The 12,248-nt window shown below is 36.9% G+C and overlaps 1 protein-coding gene and 1 pseudogene across 1 annotated transcript in view; one reads left to right on the top strand and one right to left on the bottom strand.

The window, feature by feature from the left end:
* The window catches only part of DR1 (down-regulator of transcription 1), a 23,185-nt gene extending 15,957 nt beyond the window's left edge, over positions 1–7,228 (top strand). Inside the window, exons 3-4 of the mRNA XM_025417606.3 lie at positions 869–1,024; positions 5,303–7,228. Coding sequence (XP_025273391.1) covers positions 869–1,015 — 147 coding nt within the window. The 3' untranslated portion in view covers positions 1,016–1,024; positions 5,303–7,228. The remainder of the gene's footprint in view (positions 1–868; positions 1,025–5,302) is intronic.
* LOC112679168 (eukaryotic translation initiation factor 2-alpha kinase 1-like) lies at positions 3,699–12,248 on the bottom strand (annotated as a pseudogene).

The following is a 12,248-nucleotide window of genomic DNA, read 5'->3' as shown; positions in this document are numbered from 1 at the left end:
TGGATCTTAACTATCTCACTTAAATTCAGTTCTGGATAAGTGCCTTTTCTCTAGTATGTATATGGGAAGGGTATATATGTGTGTACACACGTGTATGTATTTATGGGGCAGGGTTCAGAGGAGAAATGTGTATTTAGGGTAGGGAACTGTAAGAGAAACTCAAACTATCGGAGCACCTGGGTGGCTCAGTCAGTTAAGCATTCAGCTCTTGATTTTGGCTCAGGTCATGATTTCAGGATTGTGGGTTAGAGCCCTGCACTGGGCTCCGTGCTGGGGCAGAATTTGCTTGTCCCTCTCCCTCTGCTTTTCCCCCCTGCTTGAGTGTGTGTGTGCTTTCTCTCTTAAACAAACAAATAAATAAGTAAAATCTTAAAAAAAGAAACTCACACATCAAGGTAGCTATTGCATTCATATTTATTAGTACTTAAGAGTTAGAGGTACTGTACTAGACAACTTTTAAACCACAGAAATAATTTTTAGATTGAAAAATGTTTACGTGTTAATTTTAAGTTGAGAGGACAAAAGAATCAAAACAAAAGGAATGAGAAGCAGGAAAGGAACCAAAAATCTTTCTGCCAGCTCTTTCAACTTCAGTTGAACCAAAGGTCATAAAATTATGTGGCATAAAGGGTACTGCCTGTAAGAGAACCAAGTTTTGGAAACTGTCCTCAGCTGACAGAGAGGCAATGGTCTAACTATATTTTCTTAAAGAGTTCATATTCTCCAGATGTGTAACAGTTATATAGTGGTTGGAAAATATCCAAATTTGATAACTAAGTATGTAATTGGCTTAATCTGTATTTAACCAAAGTGAGTATGTTGTGAATTTAAAAAAAAAACTATTTGTTTTTATGTTTTTGGTGTTTAGGCTAGACAGCAGCAAGCAGAATTGGCCCAGCAGGAATGGCTTCAAATGCAGCAAGCTGCTCAACAAGCACAGCTTGCTGCTGCCACAGCCAGTGCATCTAACCAGGCAGGATCTTCTCAGGATGAAGAAGATGATGATGATATCTGAAATTTACCAGCTGAGTTTCTATTTCCTCTATAAATGTTTTTCCCTGCACAAGAAAACAGTGAAAGAAATGCTTATCTGTAATTTTGTATGCATCTTGGTGGACTTGCCATTGGTATTCTAGGGATGTCTGCTGTTAAGTTTCATCTATTGTGTGCTATTCATGTAAAAACTGTCTCTTTGAACTATTGAAAATTTAAGGTTCAGTATAATATCAATTTTGAATTTTTAATGGTGTTTATGAAATTTTAGATAGCAGTGAGTCCTTTATTTGATCAATAAACAGTGTTACAGAAAACGTCAAGTTTATAAAATACAGTAAAATTTATACAGAAACTCTAAATCTGCATTTGCATTTCCTCTGCCCTTTTAACTAAACTAAAAATTGGGAATTTTAAATTATTGGGGGGAGGGTGTTGTGTGATGCAGTAGATGTTAGATCAGGTTGGTGAAAAAACAAAGAGTTCAGTTTTGTAGTATCTGAATTTTTTGTCTTTTAAAATGGGTATATATATATATATATATATAGGCAATAAATATATATGCTCAGATAAATATACTTGTTTAAAAAAATCTCAAAACATTCAAAAACTAGCAAGGAGTATGTTCAATAGTTGTATAAATTCAGTGGGTTATGTTTTTGATTTTGTTTTTGTTTTATGTAGAAGTGAAAACTACAGTTTTATTATGGCATAATTCATCTTGAGCTTCACTATTACATTTCAAAGACTACCCAATTTTGAGGACTGTCATGATTCTTACTATTTCACTCCAATAATTGTTAATAGTATTACTTGCTCAGTCCATCCATGTTTATTGGACCTTGTGAAACAATTGCTTAGGTTCCATTGGTTTAAAGGAGATTCATGAATATTCAGACCTTTGCTGGGGGAAAGAAATGAAAGTTAATAAGCATGCTTACTGTAAAAGAGGGATTTTTTTGTAATTTAACTTGTAGTTATAGTTTACTTATTGTTTGTTTTTAGCATTACTTTTACATTTTCTTGACTAGATGGCCTAGAGTGTCCAGTGCTTCCTTTTGAAATGGCATCATTGTCTCCATCATAATTGAGTGATAGCTTTAAAAATGATTGGTTTTATTTTAAGAAAGTGTGTCGTAACTGATCAGCCGTATATGAAACGTAAATAGTTTCAATCTACTCATTAAAAGGGAGAAGCTTTACTTTGGTTCTAATAAATAAAGTATGGTAGTGATTTTTACAGGAATCCAATGTGTTGAAGAAATGACATATTGTTTGTATTTTGGAAACAGAATGGAAAAGCCACTAAAGATAGTATAAAGTAGTCTAAATTCCTATGTCAGTTGCCAAACCATTTAAATTTGTATATTCACCAAGCCCAAGAATAAATTGTGGCTGCCAGGATTCCAATTTTAATTGAAGAACTAAAAAAGTAAAGTTTATAAGTATTAGACTTCTTAATCTTATTTTGCAGTTTTAGAAAAAGTAAAATATTAGCATACGTTTATTAAATACACTTTCCCCATGCCATGAAAAAGGTTAATTTTGCTGGATATTTTAAGTTGAAGTTGATACTATATCCATGAAGTGCTTTGGACAAGGTAGAAGGGGTTGTTTTTTTAAAGTTTAAGTACCAAAGGTAGTCTAGTCTAAGAAATAATAAGTGTTGGCTTTTCTAATTTGTACTGTAACATCCTTATACTTTCTATTTTATCTGTTTCTTAAGTAAACAACTTAGATATTTTTCCACACTGTTTTTTTTTCCTGATGCAGAGTTCAGGTTAATTAATATTTTACTGCATCTGATAATGTATTATATGTTTGAAGCCTAGTGACTTTTCATTTTGACATTCTTGTGATTTCATATGCTGTATTCTTCAAGCAATAAAATTCTGATGTGTTTTATAAATTGTATTTACATTTAATAATCTACACAGATTAGCAGCAGGAGATTTCTATTAAGATTTTTACTAGTTTCAAGAATCTTTGGCCCAAAACACATTTTGATCATCTGGTATGTAGTACCTGACTTTCTCCTTTGTTTATTGTTATTTCAAAAAATGTGGTTTTACTTGTACTTTTGTAATTTACAGTCTTAGGACATAGGCATAACAAAGCTAATTAAGCAGGGTTTTACTTTTAGCTTATTTTTTAGCTTTTAAAAGTCACTATACTGTCTGTTGAGATTTTTTAAATCTTGTGGGGAGAGAAACAAATCTTTAGGATTCTTAAATAAAGTTATTGTTTAGTAAATATTTTCCCCATTTCCTTGGATATATATCTATGTTTTTCAGTAGACTATCACATTGATAAATGTTGAAACGTTACCAACATTTAAAACATATACCATACATATAGAAAAATATATAAGTGAGGGTTTTGACGAATTAAACATACTCCTATCACTGGCCCTTAAACCAAGACACAGCAGTATGAACTAACACTATCTTCTTCCTCCCCCCAAGTAATAACTATTCTGTTTTCTGAAACCATAGATTAGTTTTGCCTTTTATTTTATGTAAATGCAATCATAGATAATGTACTCTTTTTTAACTTTTACAACTTCACTTTAATAAGTCTTATGCTGGCTTACTAAAGAATAGTATTATACCCTTTACACCCTAATAAAGATTGGAAATTTACATTCCAGTTGACTAGCTTAAAGAGTTTAAGACCACTTTCACATTTATAGAGCCTAATTAAGGCTAGACAAGCACATTCCCATCTTCCATGTCATCTTTAACCCTTGTGTCATAAGAAAGGAGGCTTAGCTGTTTCTGTAATTCTTCATTATCCTTTTCTTGTAGGGTGAGATTAACATTTCCAGAATTTTGCAAGAGTCACTTTTATAGCAGCTGAACAGAACAGACAGTCACTGAGTTGCATTCTTTCTTGTTAAGTGCTAGATACACTTGGCTTCTGAGGGACCTTTTACTGAGGGATTCAAATATCTGACTAGTTCTTAAACTTGTTAAAACTTGTACTTGCTCTATTTCTGTTCCAAATAGCTGAAAGAGTTCTAGTATGATCACACCCAAGCTATACATATCTGAGTTGGCGTCACACTCAGATCCTTCTAACTCTTTAGGTTAAGGGTATAGACAAGTACCCACTCTAGAAGTATATGTTGGTGTTCTCTTGCCTTGTCGTACTGATCCAGTCTGTTCTGTGTGATGTCTACGCAGGCCAGGCCAAAGTCTCCTATTTTGACTTGCTGATCAGGGCCATGAGGAAAATATTTCTGGGCTTCAGATGTCTGTGTACTATTCCCATTTTATAAATATAAAATACACCTTCCTCCAATTCTTGAAAGATTTTTATTGCAACGCTGGCCATAACATAATGGCGTGCAGATTGGCCCCCACACTTCTGCTTGCTTCTCTCAGCTATCCAGTCCCACAGAGAGAGCTCCCAGAGCTGGATATGGATATGCAACATCAAGTGACACTACATCAGGTGATGTCTGCCCCAACAAGTTTTAAGCTTTCTTAAGAAGATTCCTCAGTGGATGTGAAATTTTAAGTGTAATCATGCCCAAGTGGTAGCTGATATTCAATAATCTGGAAGACAAATCAGCCAAGCCATTTTCTTAGAGTAAAATGAATGACTCAAATTCACTGGCATCTTTTGTGACTAAATTGGTGATAACAGTTCATCAGTCTATTAGTCTGGTTTTCAATGCCACATTCTCCTAAGGATTTTTCTTTTTCTAAGGTGAACTTGGTGAGGATAATGGATGAGCTGTTACCTTAATCATTTTCAACATCATACTGATCTCTTTCATTCTCCTGGTTGGAACTCACTTCCAGAGATGGCAACTAAATAGAAATTCAATCTTGCATTTGGGCTACATGAGCATGTTCTATCCAAGCAGTATGATGGCCTTATAATATCAGGATGCTGAAGACCTGTCAACACCTTCACTCACTATAGTACCTTCATACAATCTGTATAGTTGCATCCTTAATCATGATTTTTTTAATTGCAAAATACCACTTAATTTTTCCTATTTTGAGTACTCTCTTATATCCACGTTTTCCTAGGGTGGCAAGATGTTGTAATTCATTTAAGTAATGTGAAGTTTGTTCCTCAAAGCTACTTTCCTTGATCTGATCTTCTGGATATGAGAATTATCCTCACAAGGATCCTGAGGAACTCTTTGTTAGCTGATGAACAATAATAGCTTGGGGCGCCTGGCTGGCTTAGTCTGTAGAGTGTGCAACTCTCGATCTTGGGGTTTGTGTTCTAAGCCCCATGTTGGATATAGAGATTAAAATATTTTTTTAAAAGACTTATTTATTTATTTTAGAGAGAAAGAGCACACAGATGCAAGGAGGGGCAGAGAGAAGGAAAGAAGTAAACTGCCTGCCGAGTGCAAAGCCCAGCACCATGGGGCTCCATCCAGTGAGCCCTAGAACACAACCTGGGCAGAAATCAAGAGTCTGATAATACTCAACCAACTGAGCTACCCAAGTGCCCCCAAAATAAAAAATAAATAAAAATTAAAAAAAGCAATAGTTCTGTTGTGATGTAGTCTCAATGAGCTAAACTCCTCACTACAAGTGAAAGAAGACAGCAGTGCCATTTTGATAAAGGTTGTCAAATTTCAACAACTCTTGAACGAGGTGGATTCATGCACATGGCTCAAGTATTCCAGCAAAGAAGCAAGCAGTAACTGGTTTGCACTACAAAAAGCAAAGTCACCTATCAGGGTCATTTAATACCTGAAGTTCTGCTGGAAATCAGATTCCAGACAGCTCTCCTGCTGCCCCTCCCCCACCTCAGCACTGCACTGTTGGGTCTGGGTTTGAGACTGGATCCAGCTCAATTTGCTTAGAGGCTGTGACAAACCTTGCTGCTGCTCAGCCTGCTCAGGAATCAAGTTGGACAGAGGCTAAGAGAGGGCTGCCAGCATTCCAGGTGCCTCACTGTCATACTTGGAGTCTGAACCCTGGGCCAGGAAGTACATGACAGGTGCTGCAGACAGACTTGGCTCCAAGGCCCACTGCCTCATACTCCTGGGCCCCGGAAGTGCACCCAGCATTATGGACTGCAGCCCAGTCTGCCTGCTGCCCCAGTGCTGCCTCACTCAGCGTTCAAGTGTACTCTTTTATTCAATCATCATTATATTTGTGAGTGTATTGGTTTTCTGATGCCACTGTAACAAATTACCACAAAGTTAGTGATTTAAAATAACACAAACTCCTTCTCTTACAGTCCTAGAGATTAGAAATTGAAAACTATTTTTTATTAGGCCCAAGTCTAACAGCAGGGTTGGTTCCTGAATGTGAAGGCTGTGAGTGAAGCACCTGTCTCCTTGCCTTTTTTCAGCTTCCAGTGGCTGCCTGTATTTTTTGTGGCCCCTTACTTGGTATTTAAAGCCTCTGCTTCATAGTCATATGGCCTTCTCTTCTATAGTCACATCATCTTCTGCCTCTGCATATAGAGCTCACCTGGATAACCCAGGATGATCTCCTTCTTTCAAGATCCTTAATGCAATCACACCAGCAAAGCCTCTTTTGCCATATAAGTTAACGATCACAGGTTCCCGGGATTAGATCCTCCATATCTTTGGAGGCTATTATTCAGCCTGCCAGAGTGAGATTGACTCACATTGTATGTATTTGCAGTCATTCATTCTTACTGCTGAATAGTATTTCATTAATTTAACCAATTTTACTATATCCAAAATTTATCCATTCTACCATTGATGGGTGTTTGAGGAATTTCTAGTTCTTGGCTATTATGAATAATGCTGCAGAGAACATTCTTATACATGTGTTTTGGTGACTGTATATATGCATTTCTGTTGAATATATGCATAGGAGTAGAATTGCTGGGTCATGGGGAATGCACATACTTGGTTTTAGTATGTATTGTCAATTTTCCAAAGGCTTATAAAAGGGCACTATTTTAATATGTACTATTATAATGAAGTACCCTAAAGGTCTGATAATGTTAATGAATTTCTCAAAATACCTAAGTTATACCAAATGAGTTATACTTAGCTACAGCAGATCTGTTGTTATTTAATAACATACAGGAGGAAAATAAAAGCAAAAGTATTTGTTCTTATTATAGACAGAGTAGTATTATGCACTCAGATTATTGCTCCTCAGAAGAACGGCAAGCTTTCAGTAATCATAAATGGTATGTTGAGTTTATAAATAGAATGTATAGTTATGGAAAATACATGACTTACATTTTTATTTGAATTAAAATGTTTTTGTTGTAACTTCTTTTGGAAATGTAGATGCTTCTTCATACCCAAATAACCACAAGGAAGAATTATCCAATCCAGATAGCCTTCCACTGGCTGTACTTGGATTGTGTTTATTTGCTTTCTTTTTTTTTAATTTTTTGTTTGTTTTTTTGTTGTTTATTTGCTTTCTTAAAGAATTTTTTTTTAAGATTTTATTCATTTATTCATGAGACACAGAGCGAGAGAGAGGCAGAGACACAGGCAGAGGGAGAAGCAGGCTCCCTGTAGGGAGCCCGATGCAGGACGTGATCCCGGATCCCCGGGATCATGCCTGAGCTGTAGGCAGACACTCAACCACTGAGCCACCCAGGTGCCCTGAAAGGTGGGTCTTGACTTCACATCTCCTGATCCCTTTCTGATCCCTTCACCCCTAGAAAGCTGGTCCAGTCTTTAAAAATCTACTTGCTCATCGCCTTTCACCCCAAGGTCCTAGCCATACCCAGACAGTGTATCTGATCTATCTTAAGATAGTGTGTACTTTTTACAGTGTTTATTTTTTAACAAGTATTTTAAAATTCCTTTTATTGTAGTTAAATATACATACAAAATTTACCATTTTAGCCATTTCTAAGTGTTCAGTGACATTAAGTATATTGATATTGTTGTGCAACCATCACTATCTCCAGAACATTTTCGTTATCCCACACTGAAATACTATACCCATTAAACAATAATTCCCCATTCTTCTCTCCCTGCAGCTATTGGTAACCGCTGTTCTGCTTTCTATTTCTATTTAATTCAATGATTCTAGGTACCTCATATAAGTGGTATCATACAATATTTGCCCTTTTGTGTCTGACTTATTTCACTTAGCATCATGCTTTCAAGGCTTATCCATGTTGTAACATGTATCAGAACTTCATTCCTTTTTACAGCTGAGTAATACTCCATTGTACGTCATGCCACATTTTGTCTATTGATCTATTGATGAATGGGTAGCTTCTACCTTTTGGCTATTGTAATTAATGCTGCTAGGGACATAGGTGTACAATCATTTCTTTTTGAACGTACAGATCTATATGTTGAAAGTTGAAATGAAGTAAGAAGTATAGTACAAGTGCACACATATAGTTTATAATATACGATAAATATGACATAAATGGGGATCCCTGGGTGGCTCAGAGGTTTAGCGCCTGATTTCAGCCCAGGGCGTGGTCCTGGGGTCCCCAGATCGAGTCCCACATCAGGCTCCCTGCATGGAGCCTGCTTCTCCCTCTGCCTGTGTCTCTGCCTCTCTCTGTCCCTCATGAATAAATAAACAAAATCTTAAAAAATATATGACATGAAAGGGACACTTTTGTACTAGACTTTACCCGGTTTATTTCATTTTCTTAGCACCTCTGTGAAGTAGGTATTGATAGTCCAGGGTGGCAGACTGGTAACACAGGTGTACCATCAAAAGTAGTAGATATATAAGATGTAGAATTTTACTTTACTTATGAAACTTTATATCTTACGCATAATGTAGTAGATGTGGAAAACAATATAGTCCATAGCTATTTCCTTTCAGTTTCATATTATCTAGTATGTTTCCTACTTTTGTATACTTATGAATAACACTTATTTGTCACTGCCATGAAATTAGTAGTGAAGCTAGAAGGAGATTTTCCAGAAAAAAATTTTAGTGTGATTGAGAGATTTTTTAGTGGGCATTGGGAGTGGAGGGAAAGTTGATAGTATTAGAAAGGATGTATCTGGGGATGGAAGAAGAAACTATGCTTGCTGTTAAGGCAGCTTAACATCTTATGCACTGAAGGAAAATGTGGCAGGCTCAAAACTGGTTATGCAAGGTACTTCTCATAAGTTTGTTTCCTTTATCATGCCTATAAAAGACACTATTAACATCACATTTATGTCATTAATAAACTTCCAGGATCCATGTAGTAGGACGTGGTAGTATAGTTAAGAAGAGACAACAATGATATTTATTTCAGCAACATTTATTTGGTATATTACACTGGATAAGGGTATGTTTTATAAGCCTAAGGTTTATATATGCAGTTGAATCATACATGTAAAAGTAGTGAAATTTTGGTTTGTCTTTACTATAAACATTTTATAAATAAGGGAACTAAATTTAAAAGAAATTAATACAATAATACATAGCAAGTGGAAGCATCAGAATTTGAACCCCAATTTAAGTAGTTCTGAGGACTATGTTTCTTCCACTAGATCATTCTGCTTTCCCTTCAAAAGTACTTTGGGAATACTGGGATGAATCTTTATATCTTTATTTGAAGTCATTTAAAAAATTATAACCCTTCCTGAGGATAGCAAAATTGTGTGCTATTGCAAGATAATTACAGAGCTCACAATAAGGAAGCAGAGGTAATGTCTGGTAATGTTTTTGGCTCCCTTTTTCTGCCCACTGTTGTGTTATGCAGAGTATGAAATATTGTTACAGAAGCTATTTCAGAAAGTTGATTTATTGAATAGGTTTGGGTTTGTTTTGTTTGTTTTGTTTTGTTTTTAGAGTGTGCATGTGTGTGTGTGAGCAGGGAGAGGGGCGGAGAGAGAAATCTTAGGTTCCATATCCAGCCTGGGGCCTGACCCTGGGCAGGGGGCTCAATCTCATGACCCTGAGATCTTGACCTGAGCCAAAATCAAGAGTCAGAAGTTTAACCTACTGAGCCATCCAGGTGCTTGCTTTTTTTCTTTGAGTAGGCTGCATGCCCAGTATGAGCCAAACGCAGGGCTTTTCTTCTGGGGATGCCTGGGTGGCTCAGCAGTTGAGCGCCTCCCTTCGGCTCGGGGCATGATCCTGGAGTCCTGGGATTGAGTCCCACATCGGGCTCCCTGCATGGCTCCTGCTTCCCTCTCTGCCTGTGTCTCTGCCTCTCTCTGTGTGTGTCTCTAATGAATAAATAAAATCTTAATAAAAAAAAAAAAAGACTTTTCTTCTGGTCAAGGTATTTCAAAGATTGTAGGAAAATACCTAGAATCAGGTTTCTAGAATTTCATCTTATCCAAATGTTGTAGAATTCTGGAATTCTTTGGAGTAAGCTCTCAACCAAGGCCAAACTAAAATATTTAATTGCAAGGCCGCTATTTGTTTATATCCCAATAAAAGCTATTACTATCATACACATAGGAAATAAGATCTAGTAACAGTGGCCCATTATTTAGAATTTTGAAATTAAGGATTGTGTTCTTAATGGCACTGATAAATCAATAGCTATTACTATATGAGGATAAGCCTTGGAGAAAGTGCTGCCTCTACCTTACATAGGAATTATTTCACAGTATTCCAGTCATGCTGTTTTGGAGGTTGGGCAGCTATAAATTCTCACTTCACAGCCTATTGATGTTCTCACCTGAACCTTGCTGTAGCCTCCTAACTGGACTTGCTGCCAGTCCCTCCTTGCTTGGATCCCTCCTTCACATTGCTAACAGTGTTATTTTTCTAAAATACAAAGATGAGACTCCTCTGTTCCTCAGCGATCATAGTATTATGTCTGAACTCCTATGCATTACATAAGGTATGTTTCATAACATGATTCAACTTTTCTACACTTTTCTCAATTGCACTGAAATATGGTCTGAATAATGCCATCTCTTTTACACTTTACTACCTTTTGCATGTGCTTTTTCCCTAGTCTGGATTGACCTTTTCTTACCTGGCAAATGTCTAACTATACAACAAGATCCAGCTTAAATTTTAATTCCTATGTAAAGTTTTTCCTAATGCCTCAATGCATAGTTACTTTTTCTCTACCCTTCTACACCTGTGATACATATTTCTTTTTTTTTTTAATTTTTATTTATTTACTTATGATAGTCACAGAGAGAGAGAGAGGCAGAGACACAGGCAGAGGGAGAAGCAAGCTCCATGCACCAGGAGCCCGATATGGGATTCAATCCCGGGTCTCCAGGATCGCGCCCTGGGCCAAAGGCAGGCGCCAAACCGCTGCGCCACCCAGGGATCCCCTGTGATACATATTTCTATTTTCAAATCTATGATACCATACTACAATTTGTTTATAAATGATTTGTATTAAAAAAATAAAAATAAAATAACAATAAAACATTATTTGTATTACAGTGGGAGCTGCTAGAGAACAGGGACCATATCATCATTATTTCGCTTTCCTTAGCAACTGATGTAGTAAAGTTTTTTGCAGTTAAATTTATAAATATTGCTTGTAGTCAGCCCTTGTTTCACCTGATACTCCATACCATTTGCTCCTAGAGCTGTTATACAATATCCAGGTACTCAGTAAATATTTAAGAAAACTGTCAGGAAGGGGCACCTAGGTGGCTCAGTTGGTTAAGTGTCAGACTCCTGATTTTGGCTCATTCATGATCTCAGGGTTGTGAAATGGAGCCCCGCATCAGGCTCCATGCTCCCTGGGGAGTCTGCTTGAAATTCTCTCCCTCTCCCTCTGCCCGTCTCCCTGCTCTCTCCCTCTCTCTCAGAGCAGAAAAAAAAAAAAAAAAAAAAAAAAAAAAACCTGTCAAGAAATGCTGTTTCAGTACCAAAAGGTTGAAAGTATCGAAAAACTCCCGACACCCGCCCCAGGTATAGTACATTCTCTGGTCCTATGGATACAAGATAACAAAATGTTATACCACATAATTAACAGAAAAATGGAAGGTACTCAAGGTATTTCAATCAAGGAGTAATTAATACAAGGAATTAGATAATAAAATCTTGGATGAACTAGAAAAGCAAAAAAGGAAAGGCAGACCATATTGCCCAGTGATGAGGAACTATGAGAACTCCGCCAGAGCCTCCACTCATCTGTTGACTTTCACTCATGCAGGAGCCCTATTACTGCATAAGAAATCACTTAAAGTTCAGCAGCTTAAAACAACAATCATATTATTTGTCACAGTTCTGTGAATTGGCTGGACTCAGCTGAGTGCTGCTTCACGTACTGTTTGGGGCTCAACTGGAATGAAGTGTCCAAGATAACTCACTCACATGCTGGTAGTTGGCACTGTCAGGTAGGATCTCAGCTGGAGTGGTCAGTTGCAACTCCTGATTCTCCAT

Source organism: Canis lupus, chromosome 6, assembly GCF_003254725.2.
Source record: "Canis lupus dingo isolate Sandy chromosome 6, ASM325472v2, whole genome shotgun sequence".
Classification (NCBI taxonomy): domain Eukaryota; kingdom Metazoa; phylum Chordata; class Mammalia; order Carnivora; family Canidae; genus Canis; species Canis lupus.
The sequence above is the reverse complement of the archived record's forward strand: the minus strand, read 5'-3'. Positions and strand labels throughout refer to the sequence as shown.